General features: G+C 37.0%; 1 protein-coding gene across 2 annotated transcripts in view; it reads left to right on the top strand.

Moving 5' to 3' along the window:
* Positions 1 to 12,964, top strand: part of LOC109059783 (tumor necrosis factor receptor superfamily member 16-like) — a 36,267-nt gene extending 23,303 nt beyond the window's left edge. Inside the window, exons 4-6 of one of the 2 annotated variants that reach the window (XM_042735130.1) lie at positions 7,543 to 7,711; positions 9,137 to 9,297; positions 12,079 to 12,964. In XM_042735130.1, the coding sequence (XP_042591064.1) occupies positions 7,543 to 7,711; positions 9,137 to 9,297; positions 12,079 to 12,407 (659 nt within the window). In that variant the 3' untranslated portion in view covers positions 12,408 to 12,964. Of the gene's footprint in view, positions 1 to 7,434; positions 7,712 to 9,136; positions 9,298 to 12,078 lie in introns of both variants that reach the window. The other variant, XM_042735129.1, reaches the window with a different exon arrangement.
* Positions 12,965 to 14,792: the final 1,828 nt, after the last annotated feature.

The raw sequence follows: 14,792 nt of genomic DNA on the forward strand, positions 1-14,792 counted from the left end.
AATTCCCATAATTACGAGATTCCAACTTGTAAAGAGCTCCCAGTTTAACTTGTGAACTGGGAGTTTTTTGAGAGCTACGACTTGTACCACGTGAACAGTGTACCACCTGACCATCACAGGCTCTATTTAGGCATTGATAGTGTTGCCATAGAAAATAATAATAATTCCGACTCCGAGGACATGAACGGCTCCGAATAGAATGTCACGTGCTGTCATCTCGAAATTACGGTAATTATGATATGGCATGAACGCAGCATAAGTTTCTTCACACAGCTTTTGATGTATACAGTACACCTTACTTTAAAGCTTGCTGCGAGAATATAACTGCAGTAGAACACTTACAATGAACATAATGCTATCAGTTATTGGTGTGGACACAATTACATTCATCATTGTAGTTGTATGTAATTGTTATTGTTTAAGTTTATAATAGAGAGAGATCTGCCATATATTAACTGGTGTTTAGCAAATATACAGTATAGCGTGAGGTGCAAACTTTGCGAGAATTTTTTGACACTTATTTATGTTAGGACCATTATTCTCTCTCAAGTTATGAAAAACGGCAGATAATTGGGGTATTATGTGTTGTAAAGTAAAAATGAAACTCCTGTTAAGTGCGTAGGAGGGAATGCAAGGAAAGAAACTGAACATTTTTAACCGCATATCCAAGAAGATGAAAGCAGCGGGAATATCCCAGAATGCTGAACAGCTCAGAATTAGCATTAAACCCATAAAGACATAATATACAAATTAGTAATTAGCAGAATTACTTCCTGCATTTGATGTCATTAACACACAGTCCGATTCTGTTGAACCAGCGTGGCTCAAACACTATGTAACTGTATTTCTACATTTTCAGGAAACTGTCATGACTAACTAGTTAATTTCTCCAACAATACATCATACTACTATGGTAAGCAGTCTTTGTATGGGAAATGCACCATAGGTTGATTTATGGAGCATTTACGATCATGAAAGCTGGGTCTTGTTGAGATGATAGCCTGTTACATTGATGGGTAATCAGCCAATCACAGTGACACTGCCCTCTCTCATGTTATGTGACACTTCATATTGCACATCCCTTCAACTTTCATGCCACTGATCATTTGCATCTGTGTGCAAGAATAATATGCAAAAGAAACAATATGATACATAGAAACATCAAAAGAAAAACAAATACTGACAAGGAAAAAGAAGCAGGAAGCAGAGCATTAGAAAGGAAAAGACAGAACTGTGTAGATGAGTGAGTTCTGTCTTTAAGAAGTAGAGGATAACCGCCTGACTAAAGGTCAACCATGCATGAGAGAGATGTGATGGAGAGATAATGGAAAAGAAAGAAAGCAATACGGAGAGGCAAAGGAGTTACAGGGACATAGGGACATGGGGGTTTGGGGAGGGGGGTATTGTTTCTTGACAAAGAACATCTCTGTCCATGATGGTGTCTGGTGTCCCTTGTGCAATGATTCACTGTGTGTGTGAATGAGTGTGTGTGTGTGTGCTTATGGACTGGCATATTATTCAGAGACTGCACAAGGAAAAGGGAGCGGATGTGAACTGAAAAATGTAATTTCAGAGCAGTATACCTGCAAACACATTTCAAATCTCATAAGACACTTAAATATTGTTTTCAAGATAATTACTAGTGGTGTCTGTTAAAGGTATACTCCACCCCAAAATGAAAATGTTGTCATTAATCACTTACCCCCATGTCGTTCCAAACCCATAAAAGTTCCGTTCATCTTCTGAACACAATTTAAGATATTTTGGATGAAAACCTGGAGGCCTGTGACTGTTCCATAGACTGCCAAGTAAATAACAGTGTCAAGGTCCATAAAAGGTATGAAAGTCATCTTCAGAATACTTCATCTGCCATCAGACGTGCAATCTGGGTTATATGATGCAACGGGAACACTTTTTGTAAGCGAAGAAAACAAAAATAAGACTTTATTCAACAATTCCCTTGTCATCTCTGTGTTTCTCCATATCACCTTATGCTGTGTATGCTCTTCTGTTTCATCCTCATCACAAGGATGCGCTGTTTTTACGTGTATTTAGCTTTGATTTGAAAGAAAACAGTGCATACTTGTGGCGCGGATGATACAGAAGAGCATACCCAGCATACGATGATATGGAGAGACATAGAGGAGACCGTTGACAAAGGAATTATTGAATAAAGTCGTAATTTTTTTTCTTCGCTTACAAAAAGTGTTCCTATCGCTTCATATAACCAAGATTGCATGCCTGATGGCAGATGGAGTATTCTGAAGACGACTTTCATACCTTTTATGGACCTTGACACTGTTATTTACTTGCCAGTCAATGGGACAGTCTCAAGCATCCCGGTTTTCATCCAAAATATCTTAAATTGTGTTCCGAAGATGAACGGAGCTTTTTACGGGTTTGGAACGACGTGGGGGTAAGTGATTAATGACAAAATATTCATTTTGGGTTGGAGTATTCCTTTAAAGTCAGCGATTTGAACTAGCTCATAAAAATCCCATATTCTTACACTGAAAAAGGGACCTGAAATTAGAGACCAATGTATTATAGAGACTTAAAATCACATTCATTTTTAACGGTAACTCATAAACCATTAAAGACAGATCTACTGTGAGCTATGAAGCTGTTACTATAACTATTGGTATTCGCTTTTGCTTAAGCCATCAGTCTGCATTATTTAATCGTAGTTTTAAATCACCATGTTTAGCAGTGCAGATCCTGGTGAGAAACTACATTACCCATGATTCAATACATTTGTCTTTCTATGGACTGAATAAGGCCTATGCTTCATATAGAGAGATATAATGTAAAAATATAGATTGCTCTTTCCGTTTGAGATTTCTTACAGCATAACTCATTAATGTTATTATCTTAATTCTCAAGGCAAACTTTTTGCCTGATTAGATTTGGTGACTAGATGTTAGGCTGTTGCGCTTTTCATCTGGTGTGCATCATATGTGAAGTAATGGTTTACCATTGGGTTTGGGTTTCCTGAACTAAAGGAAGCTGAGTCACTTTATACATTAAAAATATATGTTTTGCTTCATTACATTTAATCAGTTAAAGAGGCAAGATCATTCCAAATTTAGCCTAACATACACTTCTGTGCCAATAATACATGCAGTGCAATCACAGTAAAGCTGGTAATTGTTGATATATCATTGCAATTTCAACAGTGAGTCCCACGTTTATATACAGATTAATTAGCAGTGTGTGGCCACTGGTCCTCTTAGCAGCATCGAAAAATAAAACTTTTAAATTATTCAAATTATGCATTATGCATAACCACTAACATAACTGTCACTCAGTTCATAGCGGTCTCACACAGTTACTTATATAAGCTCTTTACACTACACAATCAATTTCTTATGTGTATACACTTTATTATAATGAAAGGAGCACTCAAAACTCCACATGAACAATAAACTCCTCTGTTTTGAGCGAGATATGTCTGTGATTGGCTACATTGCTCAACAGTGCAAAAACATGTTGTAAAAAGAAAACTTTGATGCTCTCCAGAGTGCAAACACAAATACGCAGTGGAACGTTTGCCAGATCTTTTTCATCAACTTGATAATATTACAGCTTCAGCTGATGGTTCTCTTTAGTTTGAGGGTACTCACATGCTAGCATGATGATTCCTTTTTTATGATGCCTTCTTTTACTAGTATAGACAGTATAGAAAAAAAATTGTGCTAAAATTAAAAAAAAATAATAATAATAATTCTTAAATTAAGACAAATTTGCTATTATTTTAATCTTCAATGTGTTATTTACCAGATTGGATAGTTTTAATAATGCCTAGCTAACTAACAGAAGACTAGTTTAAATCACAGTTGCAGATCTTGTAATGTAATTTATGTTAGCAATCTAATTCACATACACTGTATATGACTTTTATGAATTCTGTTGAGAAACTTTGAGAAAAAAAAAAGTTAAATAAAGTCATATAACTTGCCATTGGCAACATGCCATTAAACATATTTTAAACCCATCTTTATGTTGTTTCTACATTAATTTGGTGAGTCTATATGACAGTATACCTATATTAATATGCAGTTAATTTTGATTAATTACAGAAAATGTGTGATTAATCAGTTCATTTTTTTAATCAATTGACAGCACTAATATATATTTATTTATTTTTTAAAATCACTTTTTACAAGTGTATATACAGTGGTGTGAAAAATTGTTGGCCCCCTTCCTGATTTCTTATTTTTTTTGCATGTTTGTCACACTTTAATGTTTCAGATCATCAAACAAATTTAAATATTAGTCAAAGATAACACAAGTGAACACAACATGCAGTTTTTAAATGAAGGTTTTTATTATTAAGGGAAAACAAAATCCAAAACTACATGGCCCGTGTGAAAAAGTGTTTGCCCCCTAAACCTAATAACTGGTTGGGCCACCCTTAGTAGCAACAACTGCAATCAAGAGTTTGCGATAACTTGCAGTGAGTCTATTACAGCACTGTGGAGAACTTTTTGTCCACTCATCTATGCAGAATTTTTATAATTCACCCACATTGGAGGGTTTTCAAGCATGAACCGCCTTATTAAGGTCATGCCACAGCATCTCAATAGGATTCAGGTCAGGACTTTGACTAGGACACTCCAAAGTCCTCATTTTGTTTTTCTTCAGCCATTCAGAGGTGGACTTGCTGGTGTGTTTTGGATCATTGTCCTGCTGCAAAACTCAAGTTCGCTTCAGCTTGATTTTATGTACAGATGGTCGGACATTCTGCTTCAGGATTTTTTGGTAAACAGCAGAATTCATGGTTCCATTTATCACAGCAAGTCTTCCAGGTCCTGAAGCAACAAAACAGCCCCAGACCATCACACTACCACCACCATATTTTACTGTTGGTATGATGTTCTTTTTCTGAAATGCAATGTTACTTTTATGCCAGACGTAATGGGACACACAGCTTCCAAAAAGTTCAACTTTTATCTCGTCAGTCCACAGAGTAGTTTCCCAGAAGTCTTGGGGATCATCAAGATGTTTTCTGGCAAAACTGAGACAAGCCTTTATGTTCTTTTTGCTCAGCAGTGGTTTTCGTCTTGGAACTCTGCCATGCAGACCATTTTTGCCCAGTCTCTTTCTTATGGTGGAGTCATGAACACTGACCTTAACTGAGGCAAGTGAGGCCTGCAGTTCTTTGGATGTTGTTGTGGGGTCTTTTGTGACCTCTTGGATGAGTCGTCGCTGTGCTCTTGGGGTAAATTCGGTCGGCCGGCCACTCCTGAGAAGGTTCTCCACTGTTCCATGTTTTTGCCATTTGTGAATAATGGCTCTTACTGTGGTTCGCTGGAGTCCCAAAGCTTTAGAAATGGATTTATAACCTTTTCCAGACTGATAGATCTCAATTACTTTCTTTCTCATTTGTTTCTGAATTTCTTTGGATCTCGGCATGATGTCTAGCTTTTGAGGATCTTTTGGTCTGCTTCACTATGTCAGGCAGGTCCTATTTAAGAGATTTCTTGATTGCGAACAGGTGTGGCAGTAATCAGGACTGGGTGTGGCTAGAGAAATTGAACTCAGGTGTAATAAAGCACAGTTTTAATGCAATGTAATGTAATGCTTATATGTATGTTTTGCACCTCATCGCTGGTTGGTTTGGATCTTGGATTACAACTCTTTAACAAATACCTTTTAAAGATTCCTTTAAAAAAAAAAAAATGAATGGAAAAAATACTTCTGCAATCAAGGCACAGAGCAATGTCCTAAAACCATCCCTGACAACCTCCTAGAATAACCTATAAACATCAATGCCTGAACAACCACCCTGAACCCTGGCAACTGCATACTGTCTCAAGACATTATTATTATTATTATTATTATTATTATTATTATTATTATTATTATTATTACAAATATTAAGTTAAATATCATCCTAGCAACACCTTGCAACCATCAACAACACTGTGGTAGTGACTTTTGCGTGGGTAACAACACCCATATTCATTCACATTCAGTAAGCACAAGTTCTTTGTAAATCGTTTCTAAAAAATACAACATTAATACAACAATACTGTTTCAGAAATTTCCTCTGCTTTTGTTTCATGAATGAGTTAAATTATTAAGCGTGCCACAAAACTAGCTCACATGCCCAAAACTCCTTCCAAAATGGTTCATGCTGCAGTACTTTGATCAATAAATCCATACTCAACATTCACTGAAGCTTAGCCCTTCTCCAAAACCAAACCCCCAATGACCCCCCCTCCCCATCCCATTACAGCCAGAATATCTGATGATCTTCAATGTGTCTGTCCATCTGTCTGTGGTATAACTTACACCACCCATTCACACACACACACATACACTCAGTAGCCTGGGGCGATGCCTGTCCTACTTGGGCCGAGCTTCTACCTCTCCAATCTAATCACAGTCTCCTGCACTAGCTGAGTGTCCATTAGGTTTGACTCAGGACAAAGCCTGTTTATTACGGCCCCCAATTGAATCAAAGATAATCAAATCAAAAGAATCATTATTTTAGTTTGCCGGCGAACAGAGTTCACAGGGCCAAGACAAAGCAGTCTCAGTACTACTGTGCTTTTACTCAATTTTACAATGTTCACTGGGCTGTTTTTGTGCCTTTAATTTTGGGATTGTTTTAGAAACTAATGACTAGAGCTAGATGGAATCTGGTAACGTTTTCCACAGTTTTTCTACATTCTTTTAGTAGATAACAGAAAATCTAATTATTTAGTAATCAAACACATGGGCAATGTGAGATCTATGTGGAACATTTTTCAGTTCTGTGGAAATTACCTTTTTTTGTAGCTACAGATTCCATGTGAAGGTCTGCTAATGTTAACTTGATCTTAAAGTAATAGTTGCACAAAAAAATCGGCCATCATTTAGTCACCTTCATGTCATTCCAAACCTATATGATTTTCTTTTCTTTGTTGTTCTGTGGAATATTGAAGAAGTTTCAACTGCTTGCGTCCATACAATAAAAGTCAATGGGGTCCAAACATTTTTAACAGTATCTTTTTTTTGTGTGTATGTGTATACGTTTGGACCAATATGAGGATGAGTAAATAAAGCATTTAAACTGACCTTATTCAAGCAGAAATAATTTTTGTGCAAACTGTTCATTTTTATTTATTTTTTTTACTTTTTTGAACTCAATACCACAATTTACATAAAAGTGGTTTTATGAATGATTTGAACAAAAAAAATATATATTATTGCAGCAGTTACAATAAAAATATGTGTAAATCATTTATAACTAGTTTTATTTAAATTGTACAAAACATAAGCAAAGCGTTGTTCTTGTGTTTCATGAATGGCTGTACCTCCTTTCATATACTGTAATAACTGCATGATTTATGCATTTTTAACTTGCTTTAGAAATCTCTCATGCCTCCTTTTTAGCAACTAACAGATTTTGTCTTTTTCTTTGTCTTTGTCCCTTTCCTCCAACAGATGTAGATCTTCCTAACATCTCGACCTTTCCTTCTCCTCTTGCATATGCTACACCTTCTCCTCCTCCTTTTTCTTCTCCCTCTTATTCTTCTTCTCGTGCTCCATCAGATGTCTTGTATACAGTCAAGTCTCCTCCTGACAGTCCTATGGAGAGCGTGACCACAGCTGACCCTGGGCTGAAGAGACTCCATGGGCTGAGTGAAAACCTCATTCCCATCTACACCTCTATACTGGCTGCAGTGCTGTTAGGCCTGGTGGCCTTCATCATCTTTAAACGGTGAGGAGGACCAAATTCATTTTCTCCCTGAGCTGTTTTCATCTCCACTCACAAAGCATTGTACAGCTCTTTAGACTTTAGTTCAGCTATATTTATAAACTAAACAAGCAAAAAACGCTTCTAGGCTGTTCTTCCATCTGATCCATCACAAGCACATTGTTTATTATGTGGAGTAAAACAGGGACACTGATCTCAGATCAGATTAAAAACATAACTTTCATTACTGATTTAATGTTATGCATTCAAAGCCTTAAAGGGACACTCCACCCCAAAATGAAAATTTTGTCATTAATCACTTACCCACATGTCTTTCCAAACCCGTAAAAGCTTAGTTCATCTTCGGAACACCATTTAAAATATTTTGGATGAAAACCGGGAGGGCTGTGACTGTCTCATAGACTGGCAAGTAAATAACAGTGTCAAGGTCCATAAAATGTATGAAAGTCATCATCAGACTACTCCATCTGCCATCAGACGTGCAATCTGGGTTATATGAAGTGACGGGAACAGTTTTTGTAAGCGAAGAAAACAAAAATAATGACTTTATCCAACAATTCCTTTTGTCAACAGTCGCCTCTGTGTCTCTCCATATCACCATGTGCTGCGTATGCTCTTCTGTATCATCCGCGCCACAAGGATGCGCTGTTTCTACGTGTATTTACAGCGCATCCTTGTGGCGCAAATGAATACAGAAGAGCATACAGTGATATGGAGAGAGACAGAGGAGTCCTTAGTCATTATTTTTGTTTTCTTCACTTACAAAAAGTGTTCCTGTTGCTTCATATAACCTAGATTGCACGTCTGATGACAGATGGAGTATTCTGACAACGACTTTCATACCTTTTATGGACCTTGACACTGTTTTTTATTTGGCAGTCTATGGGACAGTCACAGGCCTCCCGGTTTTCATCCAAAATATCTTAAATTGTGTTCTGAAGACGAATGAAGCTTTAAAGGGTTTGGAATGACATGGGGGTAAAGTGATTAATGACTAAATTTTCATTTTGGGGTGGAGTATCCCTTTAAGCAAATCTGGCAAAATAATAATCAAGACCGCATATGCAAATATGCAAAATAACAAATGAATGTTTTATACTGACTGATAACAATGTACAGTACTGTAAATAAAAATTCAAATAAAGCAGATAGATTTCTGAGCAGACACAGCTGGAGGGCATCATTTTGACCCGCTTTGGTTTCTTTAGGGTGTGAATGTCCTTGTGCTTTCAAATCATTTCTTGTTTGAGTGGTCCAACATCTCTGTTTCTGGCTAAACCAATAGGGTGTGTTTGGGTGGGACAAGCTTGACTGAACAATGGCAGGGGGAGGAAGAGTGGTGCAGAAACTTCACACTTCAATTTTAAGTTAGAAATAAATACTGATTTTCTAATAAATTGTTCTGATGCTTTCTTTGATATCTGTCAGGTGGAACAGTTGTAAGCAGAACAAGCAAAGAGCCAATAATAGAGCGTGCAGTGCAAACCCCAGTCAGACCCCTTCTCCTGAGGGAGAGAAACTCCACAGTGACAGCGGCATCTCAGTGGACATTCAGAGCTTACAGGAGGGCCAGGGGCCTCCAAATACAGGTACAACCCCTTAAATCATATACTGTATATATATATATATATATATATATATATATATATATATATATATATATATATATACACATACAGTTGTGCTCATAAATTTACATGCCCCTTGCAGAATATGCAAAATGTTAATAATTTTAGCAAAATAAGAGGGATCATGAAAATGGCAAGTTATTGTTTATTTAACATAACAGATGTTTATATGTATATTCTCCACAAGACAAAATAATAAATGAATTTATAAAAATGACCCTGTTCAAAAGTTTACATACCCTTGAATCTTAATACTGTGTGTTGTTTCCTGGATGATCCACGACTGTCTTTCTGTTTTGTGATAGTTGTTCATGAGTCGCTCGTTGGTCCTGAGCAGTTCAGCGGCCTGCTGTTCTTCAGAAAAATCCTCCAGCTCCTGCACATTCTTTGGTTTTCTAGCATCTACTGCATATTTGAACCCTTTCCAACAGTGACTGTATGATTTTCAGATCCATCTTTTTACATGGATAACAACTGGGGGACTCATACATAACTATTACAAAAGGTGAAAACATTTACTGATGCTCAATAAAGCAACACAATGCATTAAGAGCTGGTGGGGAGGGGGATGTAAACTTTTTGAATTGGATGATCGGGGTAAATTGCACTTATTTTGTCTTCTGGGAAACATTTAAATATTTATGTAGCTTCTTAAGTGCAGTACCCAATGAAAAAAATATGAATTTTAAACAAAATAAATAAAATTTACACATCATCATCCTGTTCAAAAGTTTACACCCTCTGGGTCTTAATTGTGTTGGCTTCTTAAGCATCAGTAAATGATTCCACCTTTTTTAATAGCTGTGTACGAGTCCCTCAATTGCCCTCAGTGTGAAAAGATGTATCTCAAAATCATACAGTCACTGTTGGAAAGGATTCAAATATGCAGAAGACACTGGAAAACCAAAGAATGTGCAGGAGCAGGAGGATTTTTCTGAAGAACAGCAGGCAGTTAAACTGCTCAGGACCAACAAGGGACTCATGAACAACTATCACAACACAGAAAAACAGTCATGGATCATCCAGGAAACAACACAGATGTGTATTGGCGCTTCTCCACTACACAGTACCAGCTCGACTCGACTCGACTCGTCTCGACTCGCCTTTGTTTGGTTTTCCACTGTGTAAAGTTGTACCTGTACCTGCTTCCAGGTACTTTTTTTAGTATCACCTCCGGCGAGGTTCTAAGCGAGCTGAGGCGAGCTGAGGCGATACTAAAACGTGACGTGAAACCACGGCAGACTTCTGATTGGTCAGAGAGAGTTGTCAATGTTCACTGCGTCATCATTGCACGCGCCAGACCGAGTATCCTGAAAAACCCCGCCAGCAGTGTTTCGTTTTGCTTCCCTCAGCCTCTCCTGAAACAATGTTTGTCTTCTTGCTGTGAAAAACAGCCACATTCCGAGGATCAAAAACAGCATACACTCGATTTCCTCCATTTTCCAGTGTGTGTGGGTAGCGGGTGTGTGTTGCGTAGAAGATTACGTCACGGCAGTTTCCAGCGGTGTCGCTATGACGAGCAGGTACTATTGTGGAGGTACTATCTGCAATGGAAAACGGAGCGAAAGCGAGCCGAGACGAGTCGAGTTGAGCTGGTACTGGTAATGGAAAAGCGCCATATGTAAACTTTTGAACTGGGTCATTTTTTATGAGCTCAGTTATTATTTTGTCTTGTGGAGAATATATAAACAACTGTTATGTGAAATAGCTCATTCAGTAGAGTACTAAATAAAAATAACATGCAATTTTCATGATTCCTCTTATTTAGTTAAAATTATTAACATACTGCATATTCTGCAAGGGGTATGTAATCTTATGAACACAACTGCATATATTAGTCTTAGTGGACTTGCTATGCAAGCTGCTGCTGCTGTTACTGCTGCTGACCTTATTGCATATGCATTTGTAGGAGTTTCCCTTTCAGATACAAACTTTATGGGAGAATATTTAAATAAAGTATACAACATGATCTTACTCACGGTAGTAAATTTACTGATATTTGTGCCAATATTTAATGCCCAAAGAAATCATGTCTTAACCCATGTTGCACTTCACATGGTTGCGATACTTGCTAAATTGCTCAGCTCTTGGTAGTTTGTGTTGATCATTTAGGAAATGAGCCTGGTTTTTCTGTGTTCTTTAACTTGCTCATTGTCAGTAGATCACCTGCAAAACTTCCCACTCCCATCTGCACTTTTATGAGATTTACAGACTCACGCTAATTTTCCCTATTTAATAAACCTGGCCCCTAGACAGGTGGAGCTAGGGGTAGTAGAGGGTTTCAGAGGAACTCTGCGGGACCAGCTTGTAGCATACTGAACCAGACTATTTAAATATTGAGTAAGCAAGCTCATTTACTGCAACAGTTTAATGCAACAGTTGGATGATCATTTGTAATTTATTATAAAAATAATATACATATATAAACAAAAAAGAACTTTTAAGCTACAATCCAAGTTGTACAGTAAATTTGAGTTTAAACCTATTAGGCTGCACATTCTAAAGTTTCATAACAGAATTTTATATACTGTATATATTTAGCAAGGGGCCCCCAGGCCTCCGGGGCTCCATGCATTTGTGTGGTTTGCATGGTGGTTATGTCTTACATAATTCCTACCATTATGTCACTACTACCACTACTACAAACAAACAGGGTGTGGGTATAAATATGGTTTGGGACATTTTGTAGTCTTACTTTAGATATATTAATCCAAATGGCTAAATGTAGTCTTTTTGCTTTAGTGGTCAAGATAGATGGAGGTTCGGCCCTGTCTTTGCCCTTACACACACGGGAGGAGGTTGAGAAACTGCTAAATCGTACCTGTGAAGGGGAGGAGTCAGGAGCCAATGAGGAAACCGACTGGTGCAGCCTGGCAGGTCTACTTGGATACAAAGAAGAACACATTGCTAATTTCAAGCAGGAAGAAAGGCCCATCCAAGCCCTTCTGTCTCATTGGGCGAGCCAGGATTCGGCTAATATTGATACGCTTTGCACAGCACTGAAGAAGATCAATAGGGAGGATATCGCGCAGAGCATTACACTAAAACCAACTGCCACATCTTCCGTATGAGAAAACGTGCTTACAAACACATACATTCTCCCAAGCGCTCAAATACACACCTTACATTGCCTTCAGCATACTTCGATGTTGATGTATCACCTGTGAAGTTGATGTATCACTATATCCTTAACTTTAGGCTGTAAACTCAAGTGTCATTTCCCTTTATCCTTGATTATGGCCAAACTGTGTGCAAAGAATACACAATTTAGTAAATATTGTTTGCATGTTCCTTTAATTTGAGGAAAGCCATATGGACTCATGTCAGATATTTGTGTCTTTCCTGAAGAAATTCACCATATATGACTCATCAAATCCAAATCATTCATTTTATGTTTAACACATTTTCTCCATCTCCGTACGGGAACCTCTATGTAACATCCATAATGCATATGCTAATGATATGTCAAATGTGGCCAGTTCAGTCATTGTCTATGCATTGAGTGTACCATAACCACTAACCATATCCACTGATTATATCCTGTCAGAGTTTGACCCCTGACCTCTCATGTACACAGTTGATGTTGTGCTCCTGTGCTTTCAATACAACCAGATACAGTATGAGAAGAGCCAGCAAATGAAAAAAAAAATAAAAAAACACAACACTCAAAATGTAAAAATTAAAAAAATTGAAAATTGATTTTTGCTTATTTGATTGTAAACTAAACCATGAGTCCTGATTTACTACTTGCTATTGCTAGTCAGTGCCAGGTGGTTTTAGGGAGAGTGACATTTTCATGATAGAGAGCATTGGATTGGACCAAAAATTGTGTAGCGCTCAATATTTTCTGTGATTTAAATGAAGTAAAAATATCTGGTAGTTTTAATTTTTAATGTCAACTTTTTTCTTTTTCTTTTTTTCTTGCAGAGAGATGCAATGGTGAAAAAAAGAAACATTAGAGAAGGGTAAAAAAATTGGATAAACTTGAAAAAATTTGTTACAGCCATTTTGTTACAGCCAAAATTATTTATGGTTTGGTTCAGACTTACATTTTTTAATTTTTAATAATTAAAACTATTTCTTCCCAAATACAAAAACATTCAAACTATTATTTATATTTTACCATTGTTAATCAATTCATTCAATTCAAATCAATTCAAGCCAAAATGTTACTTAATAAGGGTCAAAATAATATATATTTTTGCCTTTTTACTTCTGTAATTAAAATGTAGTTTTGCAGTTTATATGCCAATGGGTGGTTGTTTATTGGCCCAAATTAAAAGAGCCAAAACCAAAATCTCTTGTCTTGTGGCTTGTCCAAATTTTGAGAAAAATTTAAGCAAAAATTGTAATTGATGTATAATTTTCGCCCAAGTTTGTTAAGAGCAATAGTATAAGCAATGGCAGAAACACCACTAATGTGTTCATTTAATGTTGTCTTTATCAGTGTTTGTTCTGTCTGCATCTGGGCAGGTGACTCAGAACATTCTAGATGGAATTAATAAGCAGGAGGTTTAGTTATCCTGGTGGTCCGGCTGAAAGAAGATATCAGTTTCCTTTGTTGTTTTTTTACTTTTTTCTTTATTACAGCGGTAATGTGACACTGGTCACTACCTGGCTCAGGTCATCACCATGACAAAAGTGCTTGGCCATGCAGTCTGTGACCCAGATAGACAAATGTTAAAGACACAAGACACATATCTGCTCATAAACACACACCAAAGAAACGAGCTTCCCCATAAAATTAACCGGTGACTGATACGAACGTTTAGGGTGATTAAAAGCGATTCTTTTGAAGGCACAATACAGGGTTCCCACGGTCATGGAAAACCTGGATATTTCAGGGAATTTTAGGAATGATTGGACGGTCATTGGTCAAAACGTGTGGGAACACTGAAGGACTTAGAAACTAGAAGAGCATCTCAAACGAATTAAATCTATTGTGCTGATTGTAAAGTTAGTCTCTAAGATTCAGCAGCATGTTAATGGATATAGTACCAAAAACTAAAATGATCCAGTGTAACAATTTGTGCAACTGATATATTTGGTTCAAATACTGACATTGGTGTAGGATACAGTTGTCATTAGAAATCAATTCAAAAGAAATCTCCAGGGCTTTATAATGTCTCAGGGTTTGTGTGGAGATATGCCCATCTATCATATTATTACTAAGTTGTCAGTATATCAGTGGCCTTATAATGAAGTGTTAAAATTGAGGTTGCAGGAAGCACTAGCTGATCTTCTAAACTTCAGCACAGACTTTTGGACTCAACATGTTTTTCTTACAAGGATGGGAAATGGTCAGAAAATGGAGAAATGTTTGATGTGCTTATGCAAAAGATATAAAACAACATTAAAATTCTCTAGCTGCATGATTGTCAGTATTCATAAATTCTTGTGATGTTCATTAAATTACAAAAACCATAAATAATCATAAATAAATACTATAAACTAAA

Source organism: Cyprinus carpio, chromosome B12 (assembly GCF_018340385.1).
Source record: "Cyprinus carpio isolate SPL01 chromosome B12, ASM1834038v1, whole genome shotgun sequence".
Classification (NCBI taxonomy): Eukaryota; Metazoa; Chordata; class Actinopteri; order Cypriniformes; family Cyprinidae; genus Cyprinus; species Cyprinus carpio.